Below are 19,483 nucleotides of genomic sequence, written 5' to 3'. Positions count from 1 at the left end.
TCAGACGTAATAGAACAACAAGAAAATTTATCTTTGGTAACACTTTTTACTTTTTTTCCTGGACAAAAATGGACAATAGAATATGCTAGTAATGCAACACTCGGCTAAAAAGTTGTGTTAATATGCTTGAAGCCTTTGAGTTCAAACTTATTTTCTTTGGGACCTTGATGTCTCTTTTATCCGGAACTAAAAACAATAATTCCATAGCATCATTCAATGCATATAGTTAGTGTAGGGACACTTATAATGCAGTGAATTTGTAAGGATACCAGATTTGGAGTAAAAATACCTACAGTAGACCACCAACTCCATGATTTAATAATTCTGTCACTTAGGCAAGTCACTTAATCTACGAAACCTATTCAGTTTCTTTATGTGTAAAATGCAGAGGTTGAAATAAATTAGAAATTTTAAATTCTCTTCTTTAAATCTATGATCCTATAAATCTTCAGAACTCTATTTTTTAAAATAGCTTTTTATTTACAAGTTAAAGTATGAGTAATTTTACAGCATTGACAATTGCCAAACCTTTTGTTCCAATTTTTCCCCTCCTTCCCCCCACTCCCTCCCCCAGATGCAGGATGACCAGTAGATGTTAAATATATTAAAGTATAAATTAGATACACAATAAGTATACATGACCAAACTGTTATTTTGCTGTACAAAAAGAATCAGACTCTGAAATATTGTACAATTAACCTGTGAAGGAAATCCAAAATGCAAGCAGGCAAAAATATAAAGATTGGGAATTCAATGTAATGGTTCTTAGTCATCTCCCAGAGTTCTTTCGCTGGGTGTAGCTGGTTCAGTTCATTACTGCTCCATTGGAACTGATTTGGTTCATCTCATTGCTGAAGAGGGCCATGTCCATCAGAATTGATCATCATATAGTGTTGTTGTTGAAGTATAAAATGATCTCTTGGTCCTGCTCATTTCACTCAGCATCAGTTCGTATAAGTCTCTCCAACCCTTTCTGAAATCATCTTCAGGACTCTATTGACACATTCTCTCTAATGGGAAGAGTTGATAGAATTCTCCCATTCCTTCTAGGTACAGTACTTTCAACCATGTTCCCTACTTGATTTCCTTCCTCTCTTCTCAGCTACAGCCATATTTCAAACTATACATCTGCAATAAGACCTCTGAAACTTTGTTGTCATTGTTTTCACAATTGCATTTTCCCAAATTGACAATAGTTGTGTTAAGCTGCAATAGTCAACATCTCTTGAATGCTGCATGTATTTGAAAAATGTACCAATTCACCCTATGATCTAGGATACTTTTTACATAAGATACTCATGAGAAAAATATGGAGAAAGGGACAAAAATTTATCTCATATATTCTCTTGCATGTCCCTTATATTCCTTTTATAAAGGGAAGTTTCCTTTTTTTTTTTTTTTTTTTTTTTTTGATGTAAGAAGGAACTGTCCATCAAGCTTGAATGTGTCTTTTTTCTAGCCCAAACATATTTAAATTCTGATTAATTTCATAATGAATAAAGAACTAGTATTAATAGATATTTTATTTATACACTAGAGCAGAGGTTGGCAAGTTATACAGCCTGAGGGCCAAATCTGTGCTGCCTGTTTCTTGTACAATCCTTGAATAATGATAGTTTTTCCATTTTTAAATATGATAAATCTTTAAATGTACAAACCATTCTTGACTCACACAGCCCTATATGGCTAACCCTTGAAGTGTGAGGGAATGGTGGGCTGGATGCACATGTTGTAAATATATGGACCTTTGAAGTGATTGTTATTGTTTTTGTTTTTCATTACAGGAGCAGTGTGCAGTGGATAGAGAGGTGGACTATGTCCCCAATGCCCATCAGTTTGGCCTGGCTGTAGGCAGTCACCTGGTTTTGCCTTTCAACCAATCTGCTATCAGAAAGAAGTATGTATGTTTTAATTCTGTTATATGGCCCATCACTTTTGGTTAAACCAATAAGTGCTTTGAGGATGTAGCATTCTGGTCATTCCCAAAGAAGTAACTGGAATTCATCTTTATTATTGTGTCTAGAGGCAGCTAGGTGGTACAATGAATAAAATACTGGGACTAGAGACAGGAAAAACCAAATTCTTCAGGGCAAGTCATTTAATCTCTGTCTAAATGGAAATCGTAATAAATATCTATCTCAATGCCTAGCCATTGGGGAGTGGCTGAATAAGTTATGCTATATGAAAATAATGGAATATTATTGTTCTATAAAAAATGATGAACAGGCTGATTTTAGAAAGGTCTGGAAAGATTTATATGAACTGATGTTGAGTGAAACAAGTAGAACCAACTAAGACAACTAAGACAGACTTGGTTCTTCTCAGTGATTAAGTGAGCCAAGGTCATCTCAATAAACTTTGGATATAACATACCATCTAAATCCTGAGAGAGAACTATAGAGACTGAATGTTAATCAACACATGCTATTTTCACTCCCCCCACTCCCCCGTTTGTTTTTTTTTTTTCTTGTCTTGTGGTTTTTCCATTTTGTTCTGATTTTTCTCTCCCAACATGATTTATATGGAAGTATGTAAAAAATGAATGTACATGTATAACCAAAAAAATGGGGTTTTTTACATGTAACAGGGGAAAAATTTTTTAAATTAAAAAAAATTAAAAGCACCTGCCTTTTAGGGTTATTATAAGGATCAAATGAGATAATATTTGTACTGTGTTTGACACATAGCAAGCACTTAATAAATGCTTATTTCTTTCTTTTCTTCCTTGTTGGGTATTTTAATGAAATTAGTTAATAGCAAATATTGGATTTGGAGTCAGGAATAATAAAAATATTAATAGCTAACATTTATGTAATATTTATTATATATGCTTGCCAAAAAGACTATTTTAAGGAGAATTCACACAGGGCAAGTGTTCACAAAGTAATTAGAAAAAACAATTTAAGAACACTCTCAAGGTCACTCTTAAGAACTTTAGAATTAATTGTATGATCTGGGAGATATTGGCACAGACCTCCCAACATGTCATGCCCTTATCAGAGAAGGTGCTGTGCTCTATGAGCAAAGCAAAATGGAATTTTAGCCCAAAAGAAACATGATATTTGCAAAGTTAAAGAAGCCATCCCAAATATTCAAATGGACTATTTGTGTCCGACCTGTGGCAGAGCTCTTATTATTGGTCTGATCAGCCACACTCAGATACACTGCAACTCCACTCTAACACAGTGATAATATTTGGTTTCTTTTCAAGTACGAAGGACAACAGCCAACTAATCATATAGCAGGCAATGTGCTAACCATTTCATGTAACTCATTTTATTCCCACAGTCACTTTTAGAGGTAAGCGTTACTATAATCCCCATTGGACAGATTAGAAAACTGAGCAAACCAATCAAGAAACCTATCCAGGATTACACGACTAGCAAATATCTGAGGCTGGATTTGATTTCCAATGTTCCTGACCAATCCCAGTGTTTCATCAAAGACTTGATTTCAATTCTCTTCAACTCCCAGTATCTAAGACAGAATTTGAACTTAGATCTTTCTTCCTGGCTTTAAGTCCACACTTACTCTTCTAACAAATACCCACTTATTCTTCTAACAAAGAAATTAAATTTATGCTTCTCTGAACACTAAGCTTCCTTTTTGATCTGATTTTTCTTGTGCAGCATCATAATTATGAAAATATGTATAGAAGAGTTTCACATGTTTAACATATATTGGATTACTTGCCATCTAGAGAAGGGGGTGAGGGAGAAAAAATTTGGAACACAAGGTTTTGCAAGGGTGAATGTTGAAAACTGTGTATGTGTGTGTCTGTGTGTATATGTATAAAATATATATATTATATATATACATATATAAAACAAAAAGCTTTTTTAAAAAAGATGCTCAAATACTGATTTGAAGAGGTTGGATTGGAAAAAAAAAACAAAATAAAAACAAACAAAAAAAAAAATACTAAGCTGTTTTTTTCCCCCATAAGGCTTTCAGTGCAGCTGACCATCCGAACCTTTGCCTTAAGTGGCCTGATTTACTACATGGCCCATCAGAACCAAGTTGATTATGCAACACTTCAGCTTCATGATGGACAGCTCTACTTCATGTTTGATCTTGGAAAAGGGAGAACAAAAGCTTCCCATCCTGCCTTCCTCAGTGATGGAAAGTGGCACACAGTAAGTATCAAGAGATCTATAATCATTTCTTCAAAATCCCATTCATTTCATCAGATAGCCACTTCCTTATTTTATCTAAATAGAAGTAGTTCCTTGACCAGCTATGTAAACAAGTTAAAAGATTAAGTGAATTACATCTACTCAATGACATAAATTTAGCAAAATTTTTAGAAGGAATTTTCCTGAAATAGATACCTAAATTTAGGATTTTTGTTAACGGGTTTTGAGTTTTATCAAAGCTATATTAAAAAAGAACACTTTTGTTCAGTTATTGAGATTAATGTGGACTTGAAAACTGTTTCTGTTCTTTGAGATATAAGATTTGTGAGTAAAATGAAAATAATATATTTATAATAGCCTAAATTTTTTTTTAAAACACCTTTTTTAATTCTGATATTTGTGCAACTTGGTTAAAAAAATAGAACCTTGAATTAAGGCAAATATAAGGAAAATATTAATTTAAAACATATTTTTTGAAAATTGTGATGATTCTGAAAGGAACTGGACTGTCAGTTAATAAGCACTTATTAAGCACTTAACTATGTTCTAAGCTTTGGGATTGGGATTACAAAGAAAAACAAAAGAGGTTCCTGCTTTGAGGTGCTTACAATCTAAAGCCTATTTTTTGTTTGCTTTTTTTAATTAAAGAGTATTTTTAAAGCTTTTTATTTTCAAAACATATGCATAGAGCAAAACCTTGTGTTCCAAATTTTTTCTCCCTCCTTTGTCCCCACTCCTACCCTAGATAGCAAGCAATCCAATATATGTTAAACATGCAGTTTTTATATATATATTTCTACAATTATCATGCTGCACAAGAAAAATAAGATTAAAAAGGAAAAGAATGAGAAAACAAAATACAAGCTAACAAGAACAACAAAAATCTTGTAATCCATATTCATTCCCCATAGTCCTCTCTCTGGGTGCAGATGGCTCTCTCCATTATATGACCATGAGTTGTCCTGAACCATCTCACTGTTGAAAAGAGCCATGTTAAGGACTGCTCTAAAAATTCTTATTCTTAAGGATTTTTCTGGCTGTTTTTTTTTTTTGGTAGTATTGTACAAAGAAACTGATTAGGTTGGACTCTTATTATGGGATGTGAAAGGATTTATGTAATCTGTATACTCAACTGCTGTGTTCATTGTGCCTTGGAAGAATTCATCAGTAGAATTTGGGAAGGGGGGGCTACTAGATAAGGTTCTCAAAGCCTAATGTTAAAAATAATACTATCAAATGCCACCTTCACTCAGAGGCTGTTGCCATCACTGGATCACTTTTTTTTCTGATTAATTTTTGTAGTTTGTGTATTACATTGAGGTGAGTAGGTGTTGAAGTAGATAGAACCCTATACCTGGGTCAGGAAGACGTGAGTTCAAACTCAGCCTCAGATATTTACTGATATTTACTAGCTATGTGACTTTGAGAAAGTTCTTTAATTCCTTTCTACCTCAGTTTCCTCAAATGTAAAATAGAATTTGTTTTTTAGGGTTATTGTGAGGTCCAAATAAATCTATATTTAGAGTTATTGTGAGATGAATACATACATATATACATATATATAGATAGATAGATAGATATGTATATATATGGTATATTTATACAGTACCTGGCTAGTAGGTGCCATATAAATGCTAGCAATTAATGTTATATTGTTTTTTTGTTGCTGCAGATGTGCTAGACAAGAAATGGGAATCACTTTGGAAAAGTTAGCAAATACATACAAATGTGTATTGAAATTATACCTTCTTACAATCTTCCCAACTACCCCATCAATCAGTATAGTAAAAATAGAAGTAGCCAGTATAAGATACCAATAAATAAGACTTAGAAATTAAGAAATAGGAACTGCCTCCTTAATTAATTAAGGCCACATCAAGAAGCTATGTGCTAAATATGAAGAAGGCAACTAGGCTCCAGTATAAACAGTCCCTTGGTCCCCATAATAGTCCTTCTGTCTGCAAACTACAGATAAGTTCTAGATACATATAATATTATGCAAATTTAGTAATCCTAATATGGCACTAAAAACTTTGAAAGTATATTGGTATGCTGATGTTCTAAGACCAAGACAACCTTGTAAGGATGTGACCCCAAATCCTGTCCCTGAAGGATACTTCTACTTGTAATAGGTCCATGCCGCTGATTCTAATCCACATTTAGGTGATTCTGTGTGGCCCTGTCCCTTCTCCTGTCTTTCCCCCATACTATCTGCCTCCTTCTCCTACCCCATCTTTTTCACTCTCTGCCTTTGACTATCTGTGCCTTAATAAAGGGGGATTGATGCATTACTCTCCACTTGCTGCCAGCATTATCTTTCCCATTGGGTGGTCAAAGAAATAGGTTATTTGACTTAATCCAACTAGAGAATTCTTTAAAAGTCTCTTTCCCTCAGGCATAAATTGGAGCACCTGGGCTAGGACTACTTGTGCATAGCCATATCCCACAGTGAAGCCACTGGGAGAAAGCAAAGATTGACAAAGCAACTCACTACTAGACACCCAATGGGAAAGATAATGCTAGCAGCAAATGGAGAGTAATGCATCAATCCCCCTTTAATAAATCACAGAGAGTATAAAGGCAGAGAGTGAAGAAGACGGTGTAGGAGAAAGGGGCAGATAGTATGGGGAAAAGACAGGGAGAAGGGACAGGGGCACACAGAATCACCTAATAGAACAAAATAAAAAATGGTATTAGCCTTAGTTTTCTAGATCTCTGATTATTAGGTAGAGCTCCTTTTCCCTAATATGTTGTATTTTGCTATTTCTGTGCTGTGCATGCAGTGAGGAATTGTTGCAGTTACCACTAGGAAAGACTGTTTTCTCAGATTTTATATCAGTTATGGATTTTGTTTACATTTCAGGTGAAAACAGAGTATGCCAAAAGGAAGGGTTTCATCACAATAGATGGACAAGAGTCAACGATGGTGACCACAATTGGAGATGGTAACACCTTAGATGTGGAAGGAAAATTTTACCTTGGAGGCCTTCCATTAAATTACAGAGCCAAGAATATTGGAAATGTAAGAAGCCTTCTCTGATTTTGTCAGTATTGTATCTTAGTTGCATAGGAAATGAGTCTTCATAGACCAGATCTGGAAACCTCTTTTGAAAATTTTATAAAAATTGCTTTAAGATGCCTGTCTTTATAAAAGATGTTTACAAATTGCATGTTGTAACTTCACCCTAAATTCTAACTAGTCTTACTAGTTCTTAAGACTGAACTGTTGGTTGTTTTAATAATAGAGTAACAATTTGATCCATGTTGGAATCCTTGCTAACTGCTAACTAATTAGAGTTGATCTAATATTACAAGAAGATGTTTTGGGCAGAACCTGAAACAAGGTACTAAGTAGAACTAATTAATACAAGGCTTGTGTTCACACCTTTACTCATTGGAGTCCACAAGTATGCTAGCTTCACAAAGTACACTTTCTAACTTCAAGGGAGTCCACACCTCCCTTAAAACTCATTGGGCCAGAGAGCACTATGGGAGAAAACCCATAATCCCATTCTCTCAGAAGAGTCAGATAAAAGGCCAGCGATGAGGGATCTATGGCAGAATACATTATTTCCTCTTGGCTGGCTGGTCGCAGAAGAGAGCTCAGCTGGACTCCAGAGGAGCGACTCTGGTGGCAGACGAAGGGTTTTCAGAGGATACAGCTACGAGTGGAGAGTTCAGTGGACAACCAGATTCATCTTCATCTCACACCACTGTAGTTGGTGGCTGGGCTCCCCAGAAGGAGTCAAGAGAGACATTCTATCTCTGTGTTGGTTGGAAGCTGAAGAAAGCAGAGGCAGAGGCTGAAGGACAGAACCTTTGGAATTGGAGACATCCGAAGGGCTCTAAGCCTCTAAATCGGCTGTGCTTTGAGAAGAACAAGAACTCCAACATTTGAACTCTAACAGATCCAAAATTCAGAAAATTTTGCAATTTATATTGGTAATAGCCCAATGAACTTCACATTCCTCTCACAATAATTAATTGGGAAGAATACAGAACCTTTCTTGTATATTAACATCATAAATATTCAAACTGTTATCTTTAGGTTCTGTACTAATTGGCAGTGCCATGTATTAGTTTCATAAGGGCTCATCTTTTAATCTGATTCACATACTGTCATATTTCTTTTGGTTTAGATTACCTACGGCATCCCTGCCTGTATTGGGGAGGTGGTGATTAATGGCAAACAGCTTGACAAAAACAACCCAATGTCTTCCTCTTCTGTAAATAAATGCTATTCATTGGCACAGGAAGGTACTTTCTTTGAAGGGAGTGGATTTGTTGCACTTGGTAAGTAATATTCTGTTCAGTTAATCATATATTAAACTACTAAGTGCAAAACATTATTCAAAATAATGAGGAAGATGCAAAGATACACAAAGTATTCATGAACTTGTTAGGGAGGAAGGGAATCTGTAAAATGAAATGGGTGGATTAGATGAATGTCCTTTCAGATTTAAAGTCTATATATATATATATATAACAAAAATCATGACTTAAGTCTTCTTACTAATCAAATAGTCCAATCCTCTCATTTTTAAGATGAAAAAACTGAAACCCACAGGAGTAAAAGAGAATGCAATAAACACATCAGAAATTACAAAATAGTAAGAAGATTCAGAGAGGAAAAAAAGATAAGAAGCAGCTTCATAAAGTAAGAAGTATTTTGAACTGGACCTTGAAAGATGTGTAGGATATCAGTTGAAAAATGTAAACAAAGGCACTAAGAAAAAGAAGTGAAGTATGTTTTCAAGGAGGAGTCAATTGGTCAATAAAACATTTATCAAGCAACTACTGTGTCAGTCAGCAGTTCATCTACTGAGAATTTTGAGCAGTGGAATAATACATGTTGATCCATGCATTAGAAAAGTTAACTTGGCTGTAGCAAGAAGAACAGATTTAAAGGAGAGTCAAAAGAGTAAGTAGAATTCTATTGAAATAGTCTAGGTGAGAGAGAATGGGGGCCTGAACTTGTGTTGGCAATAAGAATATAAATGAGGGAAAGGAAAAGGGATTCTGGAGGTCATAGTGATAGATTTTGGTAGGCAATTAGTAGAAGAGTCAAAGAGGACACTGAATTCTCTACGTTGTGTAACTGAGAATGGGGGAATGATGACTAACCCGTTAAAAGGGATCCAAAAGGAAAGATAGCTGAACTTTTTCATATCACCCCTATGGATTTAAGAGAGTTAATTTGATTTTGCTAAGATTTACATAATGTTAATTTTATACTGAGTATAGAGAATGAGCAAGACATTTTTTAAAACAATTATGTAATGATGCACAACTTTAAAGAATTTATATTCTTTGGCAGCTTGAAAGTACAAGGTGTACTTTTTGTAGATCAGAATTTTAAAAGTCAAAATTAAATGTATAACTCCTTTCAAAATAAGGATAGAAGCATAGTGACTTTTACTTTTATTCTGTATGTACCCTTCTCTTGAGAATATAATGAGATAATCTTTGGATATGTTAAATTTAAAATGCTGTCAGGATAGCCAGGAGGAAAGGTGAAGTTAATTTTGCATTTGTGGATGTAAACTCAGAAGGGAGGTCAGGGCTCAAGTAAAGATTCTGGTGTTATCTAAAGAGAGATGATACTGGAATCTGTGAGAATGAGTGAAATCATTCAGAAAGAAAGTATATAAAAGCAGAGAACCAAGAATAAAGAAGCAAAAAGGAGGGGAGGGGAGAGAAGAGAAGCAGTTCCACAATTAAAGAGCAGAAGATTTCAATGTAATACAGGTTAAGGTAGGAGACTGTGTGGATGAGGAACTGATTTTAAAAGCACAGTGGCAAATTATAAAGAAGCATTGAAGGAGAATGAAAATTTGGAAAAGGTCAGTGGATCTGGCAATGAATATGTCACTGGTAATATTTTGTAGTGTGATAGGGATTTATGCCGAAGTGAAAAGGACTTTAGTCAGGAAAAGTAGTAAAAGATAAAAGAGGAGATTAAAAACATTTTTAGAGTCAAGGAGAGTTAAGCAAGTTTATAGACAGAGGGGAAAGATACCACTGAAGATGGAGAAATTGAAAGTGTCAGAGAAAAGGGGGACAAATGATGAAGCATCTATCTCAAAGGTACAAACAAAATGTAAGTACAATTCACTTTGTTTCCACTCTTACTTTGAAAGGAGGTATACATTTAATTTTGACTTCTAAAATTCTCATCAACCAAAAACTAGATCCTGTACTTCCAAGTTGCCTCAGAATGTAAATTCTTTAAGGTTGGGCATCATCACATAATTGTTTTGAAGAATGCCTTGCACATTCTGTCTTAGTATAAAAATAAGCATTATGTAAATCTTAGTAAAATCAAATTGACTTTATTTAAATCATGTATGGGGTAACATGAATCAATCCTTTTAAAAAAGCAAAGGGGTGATCAGGTATTTGGATATCAAATAAAGGAACTTATGGGAGACACAAGACTTTTCCATAGGTAAACTATGACAGATTCCCTTTTCTAACTCCCATTCCACATTTGTTGGATAATACATGATGTATCTATCTAGAACCAGTAAGATATAATAAGATTAAATACTGAGATGTTTTCATAGACAACTTAGTAAGTGCAGTGGATAGAGTGCTAGCTGTAAAGGCAGGAAGACATGAATTCAAATTTAACCTCAGGCTAAACTAATTGTGATCCTGGACAAGTTACTTAACATTCTTTCTCCCTCAGTTTCCTCATCTGTAAACTGGGGGTGATAATGCCACCTATCTGCCAAAGTTATTATGAAGATAAAATGAGATACTGTTTGTAAAGCACAAACCTTGATATGCTGTATCACTGCTAGCTATTATTATTGCTGTTTTTATAAATAATAGAGTACTTTAAAATGCTCTGATATTCAGCAAAGCAAACCAAGCTACCTCAGCTATTTTGTATATTCTACATTTCTCATGTCCTCTTCCATAATAACTTTTATACTTGTCTTCTAGTCAAAGATGGCTACAAAGTTCGATCAGATGTCAATATAACACTAGAGTTTCGTACCACTGCAATGAATGGTGTTCTTCTTGGAATTAGTAGTGCCAAAGTAGATGCTATTGGAATAGAAATTGTAAATGGCAAGGTAGGTATTTGTTTTCTTCATGGTATTTTTATTGTAATAACAGTAAAAGGGTAATTGAGTAATAAAAAGAACACAAATCAACTTTAATTATCTTAACTCTGAAGAGGGAAATGTTTGGTTAATTCTAAATAATCAATAATTAAAAATTTTTTCACATTGGTTTAAAATGAACACACACATTTCCCTGTTTCTGATTTAATGGTACTATTAGAAGTGCAAGATTTGGCTGTTTGGTAGAAGGAAGGAGACCACAATTTATTATAAATGATCTAGGAACAAATAAAAAGTGTGTAGTAATGAAAAAAAAAAAAGAAAATTCTAAATACAAAAAAGCCTAGAAATCAGTTCCATCAGCAATCACTTGATATCCTTGTCAAACAGAAATTAAAGCAGATAATGGCTTACACTGGCTTAAAATATCACTTGTAAAATCTTATACAAAATGGTGAAAGATTATGGTCATAAAACAGCAAGTTACCAGAAAACTTGGGGAGAAAGCCAATAAAGTCATATTTTCTGGAAAAACATTTAAGGATAACACTGGAGGGAAGATAACTAACATTTGAAAAAAGAAAAGTTCTGCAAAGATTTCTCTAACGAGTTATTTTCTGCATCAGTGATAATGGAACCACCATATTTCGGTTCTTACATCATAGTTCCCAAAATATTACACAAGGATTTAGCAAGAGCACTAAAGAAAACCAGAAAGATACCATAAACATCTGGAATAGAACAAGTTCAAACAAAGTATGTCTGTGCTAGAAAATTTTTGCATGTTTTGAGGAGTTAATTTTCAAATATTTGAAAGGTATAGTTTACAAAAACTAGGGGGAAAATGGTAGAATGTCCATAACTATTAATCTATATGTCTATCTTCCTATCTCTATAAAATTTTTGTGAGAATAATCTACATATATTTCAAGAACATTCTTGATGTAGGTATGAGGAAGAGGAAGATTTTGATAAACTATTTACTTTATTTCCATTTCTTGACAACTACAAAAAGTGTTGTTATAAATATTTTGGTGTAAGGTGTTTCTTATCAAGGAATTCTTTGGGTATGGATCTGCACTTTAATTGCCTAATTCCAGATTGTTTTCTGCAATGGTTGTAGTAATCCACCAACAAGGTTTTGGTGCACCTAATCTTTTTTTTTTCCTCCCTGAGGCAATTGGAGTTAAGTAACTTGCTCATAGTCACACAAATAAGAAGTGGTAAATGTCTGAGGTCAAATTTGAACTCAGGTCCCCCTGATTTCAGGGCTGGTGCTCTATCCACTCCATCACCTAGCTGCCTCAGGTGGGCCTAACCTTATCACAATCCAACATTGTATCAATTCAACATTAACTGTTCCCATCTTTTGTCATTTTGATCAGTTTGCTGACCATGAGTTGAAACTTCAGGGCTGTATTTATATTTCACTTATAGTGAATTGGAAAATTCTCTCCTATGATTGTTAATAGTTTCCAGTTCTTTTTAAAAGAACTATTTGTTCATATCTCAGATTGCATATACACATCTATACATATAAATCTGTATATAAATATGTTAATTATTCATATCTCTTGGATTCCAAATCCTTATATGAGAAAATTGATGCAATTTTTTCCTTATTCAACCACTTCCCTTATGCTAGATGGATTAGTTTTATTTGTATGGGGTTATCTTTTTCAAAATGAGCATTCTTCTGATGATGCTCAGTGGCTTCAAGTCATCCCAAATTTCATATTACTAGAATAGAAATAAAATTTGTCTTCTTTGTTAAACTCTGATATTGCTCATTACCCATATTTTGTATTTTGCCATGAATCTTATTATTGCTTCCATTTTTAGACCTTGTATTTCTGGAACTTCTGCTGTTATTTCTTTTTCCTACAAGTGGGATTCATTGCTGGACAGATGTAGCTAATTTCTCCCTTTACCTTCTTTACAATTTAAAGCCTTTTTGATTAGATTTGAAAGGCTCTAGGCACCCTGAGGTTCCTTTTGGTAAAACTCATACTTCCTGTCCTAATTTACTATTTTTCTGGAGGCAAGGCATCTTTTCTTGACTGATAAATGAAATTCTTGAGAAGGAAAGGGGTTGAGAAATAGCATACATTTATTACCACAGTACATTTTAAAGTGTATGGTATTTGCTGGAAGAAAACAAGTTTCAGCTCCTCTCATTTGAATATAAGCTCCTTGAGAATAAGAATTGTTACATTCCTTATATTTTAATCACATTCCTACATCCCCAGCACCTAGAAGAGTGCCTGGTACATAATATGGTTGGTGACAAATGAATACTGTTTATTGATTTAACTTATAGTAATTATCAATACATCATAGGGAATTATAAAGATGGTTCTCTAGATCAGAAATGACTTTTCACATTGGAAATAAAGGCTTTAGAACTATATGAATTTTTAGTTGTTAGAATTTGTTCTAACAAGTTGTTAAATTTTGTTCTATCCTACACAGAAGTCCAATTTCACTTACAGCTTGCCTTTGTGGAAAGAAATTCTACAACTTATTTTGTACTGAAAATAAAGTTTAGCTAAGATTAAGAAGTAGAGAAATATTATTAATAATCCAGTCTGATTTCCAGAGGGGCTGCTTCTCAAAATGATGCTTGGGTTGAAAGCATTATCATTCCCAAATCTCTTTTTTTTCCCATTGTTCTGAGCTGTCTTTATTGGGATCTGAGGGAACATGTTGCTCAAGATGTGGATGGTGGTTTGACTTACCAGGTACAACTCTTGTTGAGTTTGTAAGTTCTCATAAATATTAGGGATAAAAATTTGGGTAACTTCCTTTTATAACAATAATGTCTCTACTTTTGTTTGTAAATAGTATGAGCCCTAAGTATAATGATGCATGTTTGCCAAATCTTGGTTAAGAAAGATTATTGATTTAATCCTAGATTTCAAAAGGAGTTATTCTGTTTTTAATGAATTAAGTAAAATATTTATAAATCTGCAAAATAAGATAATTAAAATGGAATTAAAATTCGCGATGGAGTAAAAGGATGTCACCTTAAATACAATCATGTTTCACTCCATAAATTTGACTCCATAAATTATCATTTTTTATGATATATGTCAAAATTATCAAGAAAGGAGCAAGTGCCATTTCAGGTTATAATGCTGCTTGAATAATATAGTAATAGGATAACAATAATCATGACTCATACTCATAGAGTATGTTGTACCTACAATGACATTTTGTATACATTTGCTCATTTGATCTCCATAATTACTGTACATGGATTACTAATATTCTCATTATAGAAATGGGGAGCCTGAAATTTAGAGAGGTTAAGAGATTTATCTGAAGTTATGCAACTAATAACCTATTTCCAGAGAAAAATCATATTTCTAAACTTCCCAATAACCAGAAAAGCTTTTAATAACTCATTTTTAAGCTTTTGGTGTCAGCAAAGTCTATGAGTACTAAGGGGACAAGGAAGAATGCAATTCACTATAATCCACTGTAAGCATCTGCTTTGTACAAAACACTTTGCTAAGTATTATGGATATAATGTCTCTTCCATCAAGGAAGATGTCAGAATAACATCTGAAATTGCATTGTATATTCAGTTTTTAAGATACAATAAGTGCAAATATGTTAATACAAAGAAAAGAAAAAAGTTTAGAGATGGAGGGAAAGAAGAAGAAAGGGAAAAAGAGAGGAACAAGAGAGAAAAAAAAAGATAAATGTCTTATTACCATTATTGGTACCATTAAATTACCATTAAAATGGTAGTATAATATTAGAATGATACTAAAAATGCCCTCTGCTCCTATTTGGAAAATTAACTGCAGCTAGTTTAAAGGAACAACCCAATTAGCAGAGGCCCTTTCCTAGGTGCTATCTTTTCATTCAATCAACCTACCCAAATCTTTTTTTAAGTTTTTAAACTCCTGATGCCTGGGTACTGCTTCATCAAGCTGAAACTAAAACTCCAACCCTTTCTGTATACATAGTATGAAATTTCCAATTACAAACCCCCAAGGTCAGCTTATTTCTGAAACTTTGATTTGAAAAGCAATATTGGCAGCTTGCTATTAGCCCTGAATCAATTCAGATGAAATCTTTTTAATATCATCACAGTAAAGTCAAATCATACCTACACCTTCTATGTATCCCCCTAACAAAAATACAGTTCTCAAGAGTTAAACCTATTCACATGAACTCTTATATACAAAATTGAGGATCCCATTTCAGGCTAAAAATATTCACATAGAGCTAGCATAAAGATGTATTGGTTCCCCTTCCAGATTCACACGGACAAGCAATCTCATTCATTTCAGAGCAACTTTCAGCAACTTCTGCCTGCAATGAATTGGCAGGATCTGATTGCTGTCAGACACTTTGGTTGGGAATTTTTTTCATAGCAGTGACCATGACCTTTTTTTTTTAATTTGGGGAGAGTACAGAAGCAGAATCCTTTTACAAGTAATTTTTCATGACTGAATATTTAATTTCAAACACAATTTTCCTCTTCAATAGAGGATTATACTTTATGAGCCCTCAGCAGCTAGGTGATACAGTAGATAGAGCACTGAGCCTAGAATCAAGATCTTGGAATCTTGCACTTATTGTTATCTCAAAAACTGAATATACAGTACAAATGCAAATTAAATTTGGCCTCAGGTACTTACTAGCTGTGGGATCTTGAGCCAGTCTGTTTGCCTTAGCTCCTCATCTTTAAAATGAGCCTAGAGAAGGAAATAAACAACTCCAGTATTTTTGCTCCAAAAATCCTGAATGGGATCATAGAGGTCAGATATGACTGAAATGACTGAACAACAGTGATTTTTACTTCTCTTGGCTGTTTGCTCAGGTTTCATTCCATGTCAACAATGGAGCTGGTAGGATTACAGCTACATATGAACCCAAATCTGCAAGTAGTCTTTGTGATGGAAAGTGGCACAAGCTTCAAGCCCACAAGAGCAAACACCGCATTGTTTTAATTGTTGATGGAAATACTGTTCCTGCTGAAAGTCCACATACTCAGTCCACATCTGCAGATACCAACAATCCCATCTATGTTGGAGGATATCCTGGTAAATATGACCTTTATTATCTTTCTTTTATTAAAAATAGTCTATATGTACATATGCATATATTTATATTATTACATAACAAACCAATAGAAATTAAATCATTATTAAATACTAGAGCATTATGGTGTCTACATCAATTATTAGATATGATAAAATTTAATAATGAATGCTATTCCAGTTATATTGGGAACTAACGTTTTTAAACAACCTCAAATTAGGGATGGAAAAGATAATTGTTTTATAATAAACAAAAACAATATAGGTTCTTCTTTTGAATACCATTTTTATATAATAGAGATTATTTTCCAGAACTCCAATTTTCCATATGCTATAAATTTTTTGTTTTAGACATCTTTTAAAAGATGGATTATTAATGGCATAACACTCTTTGAAACAGCATTGAAATATTACATGTGATGATTCAGAAATCTTTTTTTTTCTAATTGTCTTCATCAATTTCTATAGAGGGAACAGTTTCTTCCACACATTTCCAAAAGTCATCTTTAAATGCTGATCATAAATATGTAATCTTCTTGGAAATTCTCAAATTCTAATTTTCACATAAATTCAGTCATCTAGATTAGACTGAGCCTGCTAGAGTCCAGCAGCCTCTCTCCAGTGTTGATGGCTTGTTGATGGCCCACTTATTTAACCATATTTCAAACTGACGCTCTTCTTTTTAAAAAAAGTTCTTTCTGATTTTTTTTTGTATGAAGAAACCTTCTGAATTAACCAAGTGCTACTAACTAATGTTATCAAGGCTGAAAATGCTTTTTAAAAAAATCTAAGTCAAAATAATAGAGGCTGTCCCTGTAGTTTTGTAATTAGGAGATTCATATATAAATTCTGTTTGCACAATAGAGTTATCATTCTTTCTATGATTCATTTCTGAAAAAGTACTATTTAAAGTACATAGGTGCTTTAGGAAGAATTTAAATGGTACATGCTAATAAATTAATCATTAGATAGCTTTAGAAATGATGTGTTATTTGGCACAAACTGAACCAGTTAATTTAACTTGCTTCTTATGGTAGTCAAAAGACCAGAGTCATGTCCCAACTTTAGCATCAGAAATTCTACCATTGGAGACTCTACCATGGAAATTACTGAATCTCAGAGTTGGAAGGACCTCAGAGATTTTCTAGTCCAGCCTATATTTGAATAGGAATCTTTTCAATATTTTTAGAAAAGGTATCATCTTGAGATCTCCAGAGATTAAAAACTACTTTCTAAAGTGGGCTATTCTATTCTTGGATTATTAAGTTGTTCTTCATTACATCTAACTTACAGCTGACTAATACCCAATGCTCTTAGTTTTATCCTAGGGTCGAGAAGAACAGGGCTGATCCCTTTTATTCCTTGTTATTTGAAGATGACTCACACTATTCTGCTCTTAGCCCAAGTCTGCTCAAGGCTAAAAATCATTGGTTATTCCAATCCATTTTCCTAGGACATAGTTTCAAGTCCCTTTATTATCTCAATTGTTTTTCATTGATTTATGTTTAAAATGGCACTCTGAAATGACTCCAGAACTCTAGCATAATCTGACTAGATGAGTACAAAAGAACTTTTACCTTCCCTCTTACTGAACCTCCTGGTCCTTTTCATGTTCTAAGAGTTTCTAACAAATCACATTAGGATTCATTTTCAGTTTGTAGTTCATAAAATCTTCAAGTCTTTTTCATATATATGAACTATCACCTAACCAAGCCTTCCTCATTCTCCTCTTGATTCTTGCTAATATTTTTCACAGAATCACAAAATTTAAGTATGATGGGGACTCAGAGGCCAACTAGCTTAATCCTTTTCTGAAAATATTTAAATATCACTTAAGCATTTAAAAAATTAAAGATCTCAAGCCATTCCAAATAAATAAATGAATAAACATATCAACAAGGATTTAAAAGATATCTCCTTAGCAATGTCACCAAAAAATGGTCATTTAACTTAAGTTTATGGACTTCACATGAGTGAGGAATCCATTGTTGTAAGGTTCTGGTTAGCTTTCTGGAGGTCTTGGGACCAGCCTTCAGCAGACTAATCACCACAAGAATAGTCAGGGATAAATAATATAAATAAAAATAAAAATAAAAAAACAAAGTCTTTATTATCTCCTTCACCTGAGGCTGGGCTAGCTTTCTGGAGGCCCTCTGGAATAGGTCTTAGTTTCAGTGCAGGAGGCAGGAGAGCCCCCACTATGGTCTCTATCTTGAAGTCTGTCCGAGTCTGAGCGCTTGAGCTCCAGCCTCCAGTCCTCTGTCTTCTCTCTCTATCTCCCAGTCTGTTTCTAGGTCTGACTCTGACCTCTCAAATACTCTATTACAATTAAATCCATTCATCATACTGAGTGTAAACCAATCATTATATCACTAGGGAACCATTATTTGTTGTAAGATTAAATCAATCATACTGAACTATTAATCACCATGCTAAACTAGATAGCCATTGTCTTATCAATTTTTTCCAGAGTTCTGGCCCATTGCATATTATCACCCAAGTTAGCCTATTATAATCTTGGATTGTTCTGATTGCTAAGTTCCTAATAAGTCTAAATTTACCTCTTTGTATCTTACAACTTTTGTTTCTACTTCTGTCCTCTAGGACCAAGCAGAATAAGTTCCTAATTTGTCTTTCATTTGACAGTTCTTCAAATACTTGAAGACAGTTTAAATTTTTTTTATTAGATTTGGCCCATCATTCTTGGCTGTTGAGATCTTTTTGGCTACAGAATGTTAGCTCTTCCCATTATTCCACAAATTTATTAAGCATGTCATCTCTTGTCTTCATCTAATTATTAATAATACTTGCTAGATGTGTGACTTTGGGCAAGCCATTTCACCCCTTTACGGCTTGACAACCTTGTCTTTTTTTGGGGGGGGCAGCATGGTGTGAGAGATGGGCTACTACCTGTGGAGTCCTTGAAACTTTGGTTCAGTCCTACCTCCCAATAGTTTTAAGATCAAGGGAAAGTATTTTATGCATCTCATTTCCTTCTTTGTAAAGTAAAGATAATAATACAGTGATACCTACTTTGTAGGATTGTTGGAGGAGGCTCAAATAAGAGAATCCATAGAAAAGTTGAATTTTTTTTTTCAAACCTCAAAGTACTATGTCACTGTAAGCTACTTTTGTTCTTCCTTCAGAACTCAGGTCAAATACTACCTCTTTCCTTAAGCTTTTTTTTTTTTTATTCTTCCAATTGCTAGTTGTT

The 19,483-nt window shown here is 33.9% G+C and overlaps 1 protein-coding gene across 1 annotated transcript in view; it reads left to right on the top strand.

The window, feature by feature from the left end:
* LAMA1 (laminin subunit alpha 1) overlaps window positions 1-19,483 on the top strand; it is a 183,702-nt gene that overhangs the window by 160,148 nt on the left and 4,071 nt on the right. Inside the window, exons 57-62 of the mRNA XM_051970426.1 lie at window positions 1,785-1,897; window positions 3,947-4,136; window positions 7,000-7,158; window positions 8,276-8,429; window positions 11,088-11,221; window positions 16,050-16,272. Of these exons, the coding sequence (XP_051826386.1) occupies window positions 1,785-1,897; window positions 3,947-4,136; window positions 7,000-7,158; window positions 8,276-8,429; window positions 11,088-11,221; window positions 16,050-16,272 (973 nt within the window). The remainder of the gene's footprint in view (window positions 1-1,784; window positions 1,898-3,946; window positions 4,137-6,999; window positions 7,159-8,275; window positions 8,430-11,087; window positions 11,222-16,049; window positions 16,273-19,483) is intronic.

Source organism: Antechinus flavipes, chromosome 1, assembly GCF_016432865.1.
Source record: "Antechinus flavipes isolate AdamAnt ecotype Samford, QLD, Australia chromosome 1, AdamAnt_v2, whole genome shotgun sequence".
NCBI lineage: Eukaryota > Metazoa > Chordata > Mammalia > Dasyuromorphia > Dasyuridae > Antechinus > Antechinus flavipes.
This window is presented reverse-complemented; position numbering and strand designations above follow the sequence as displayed.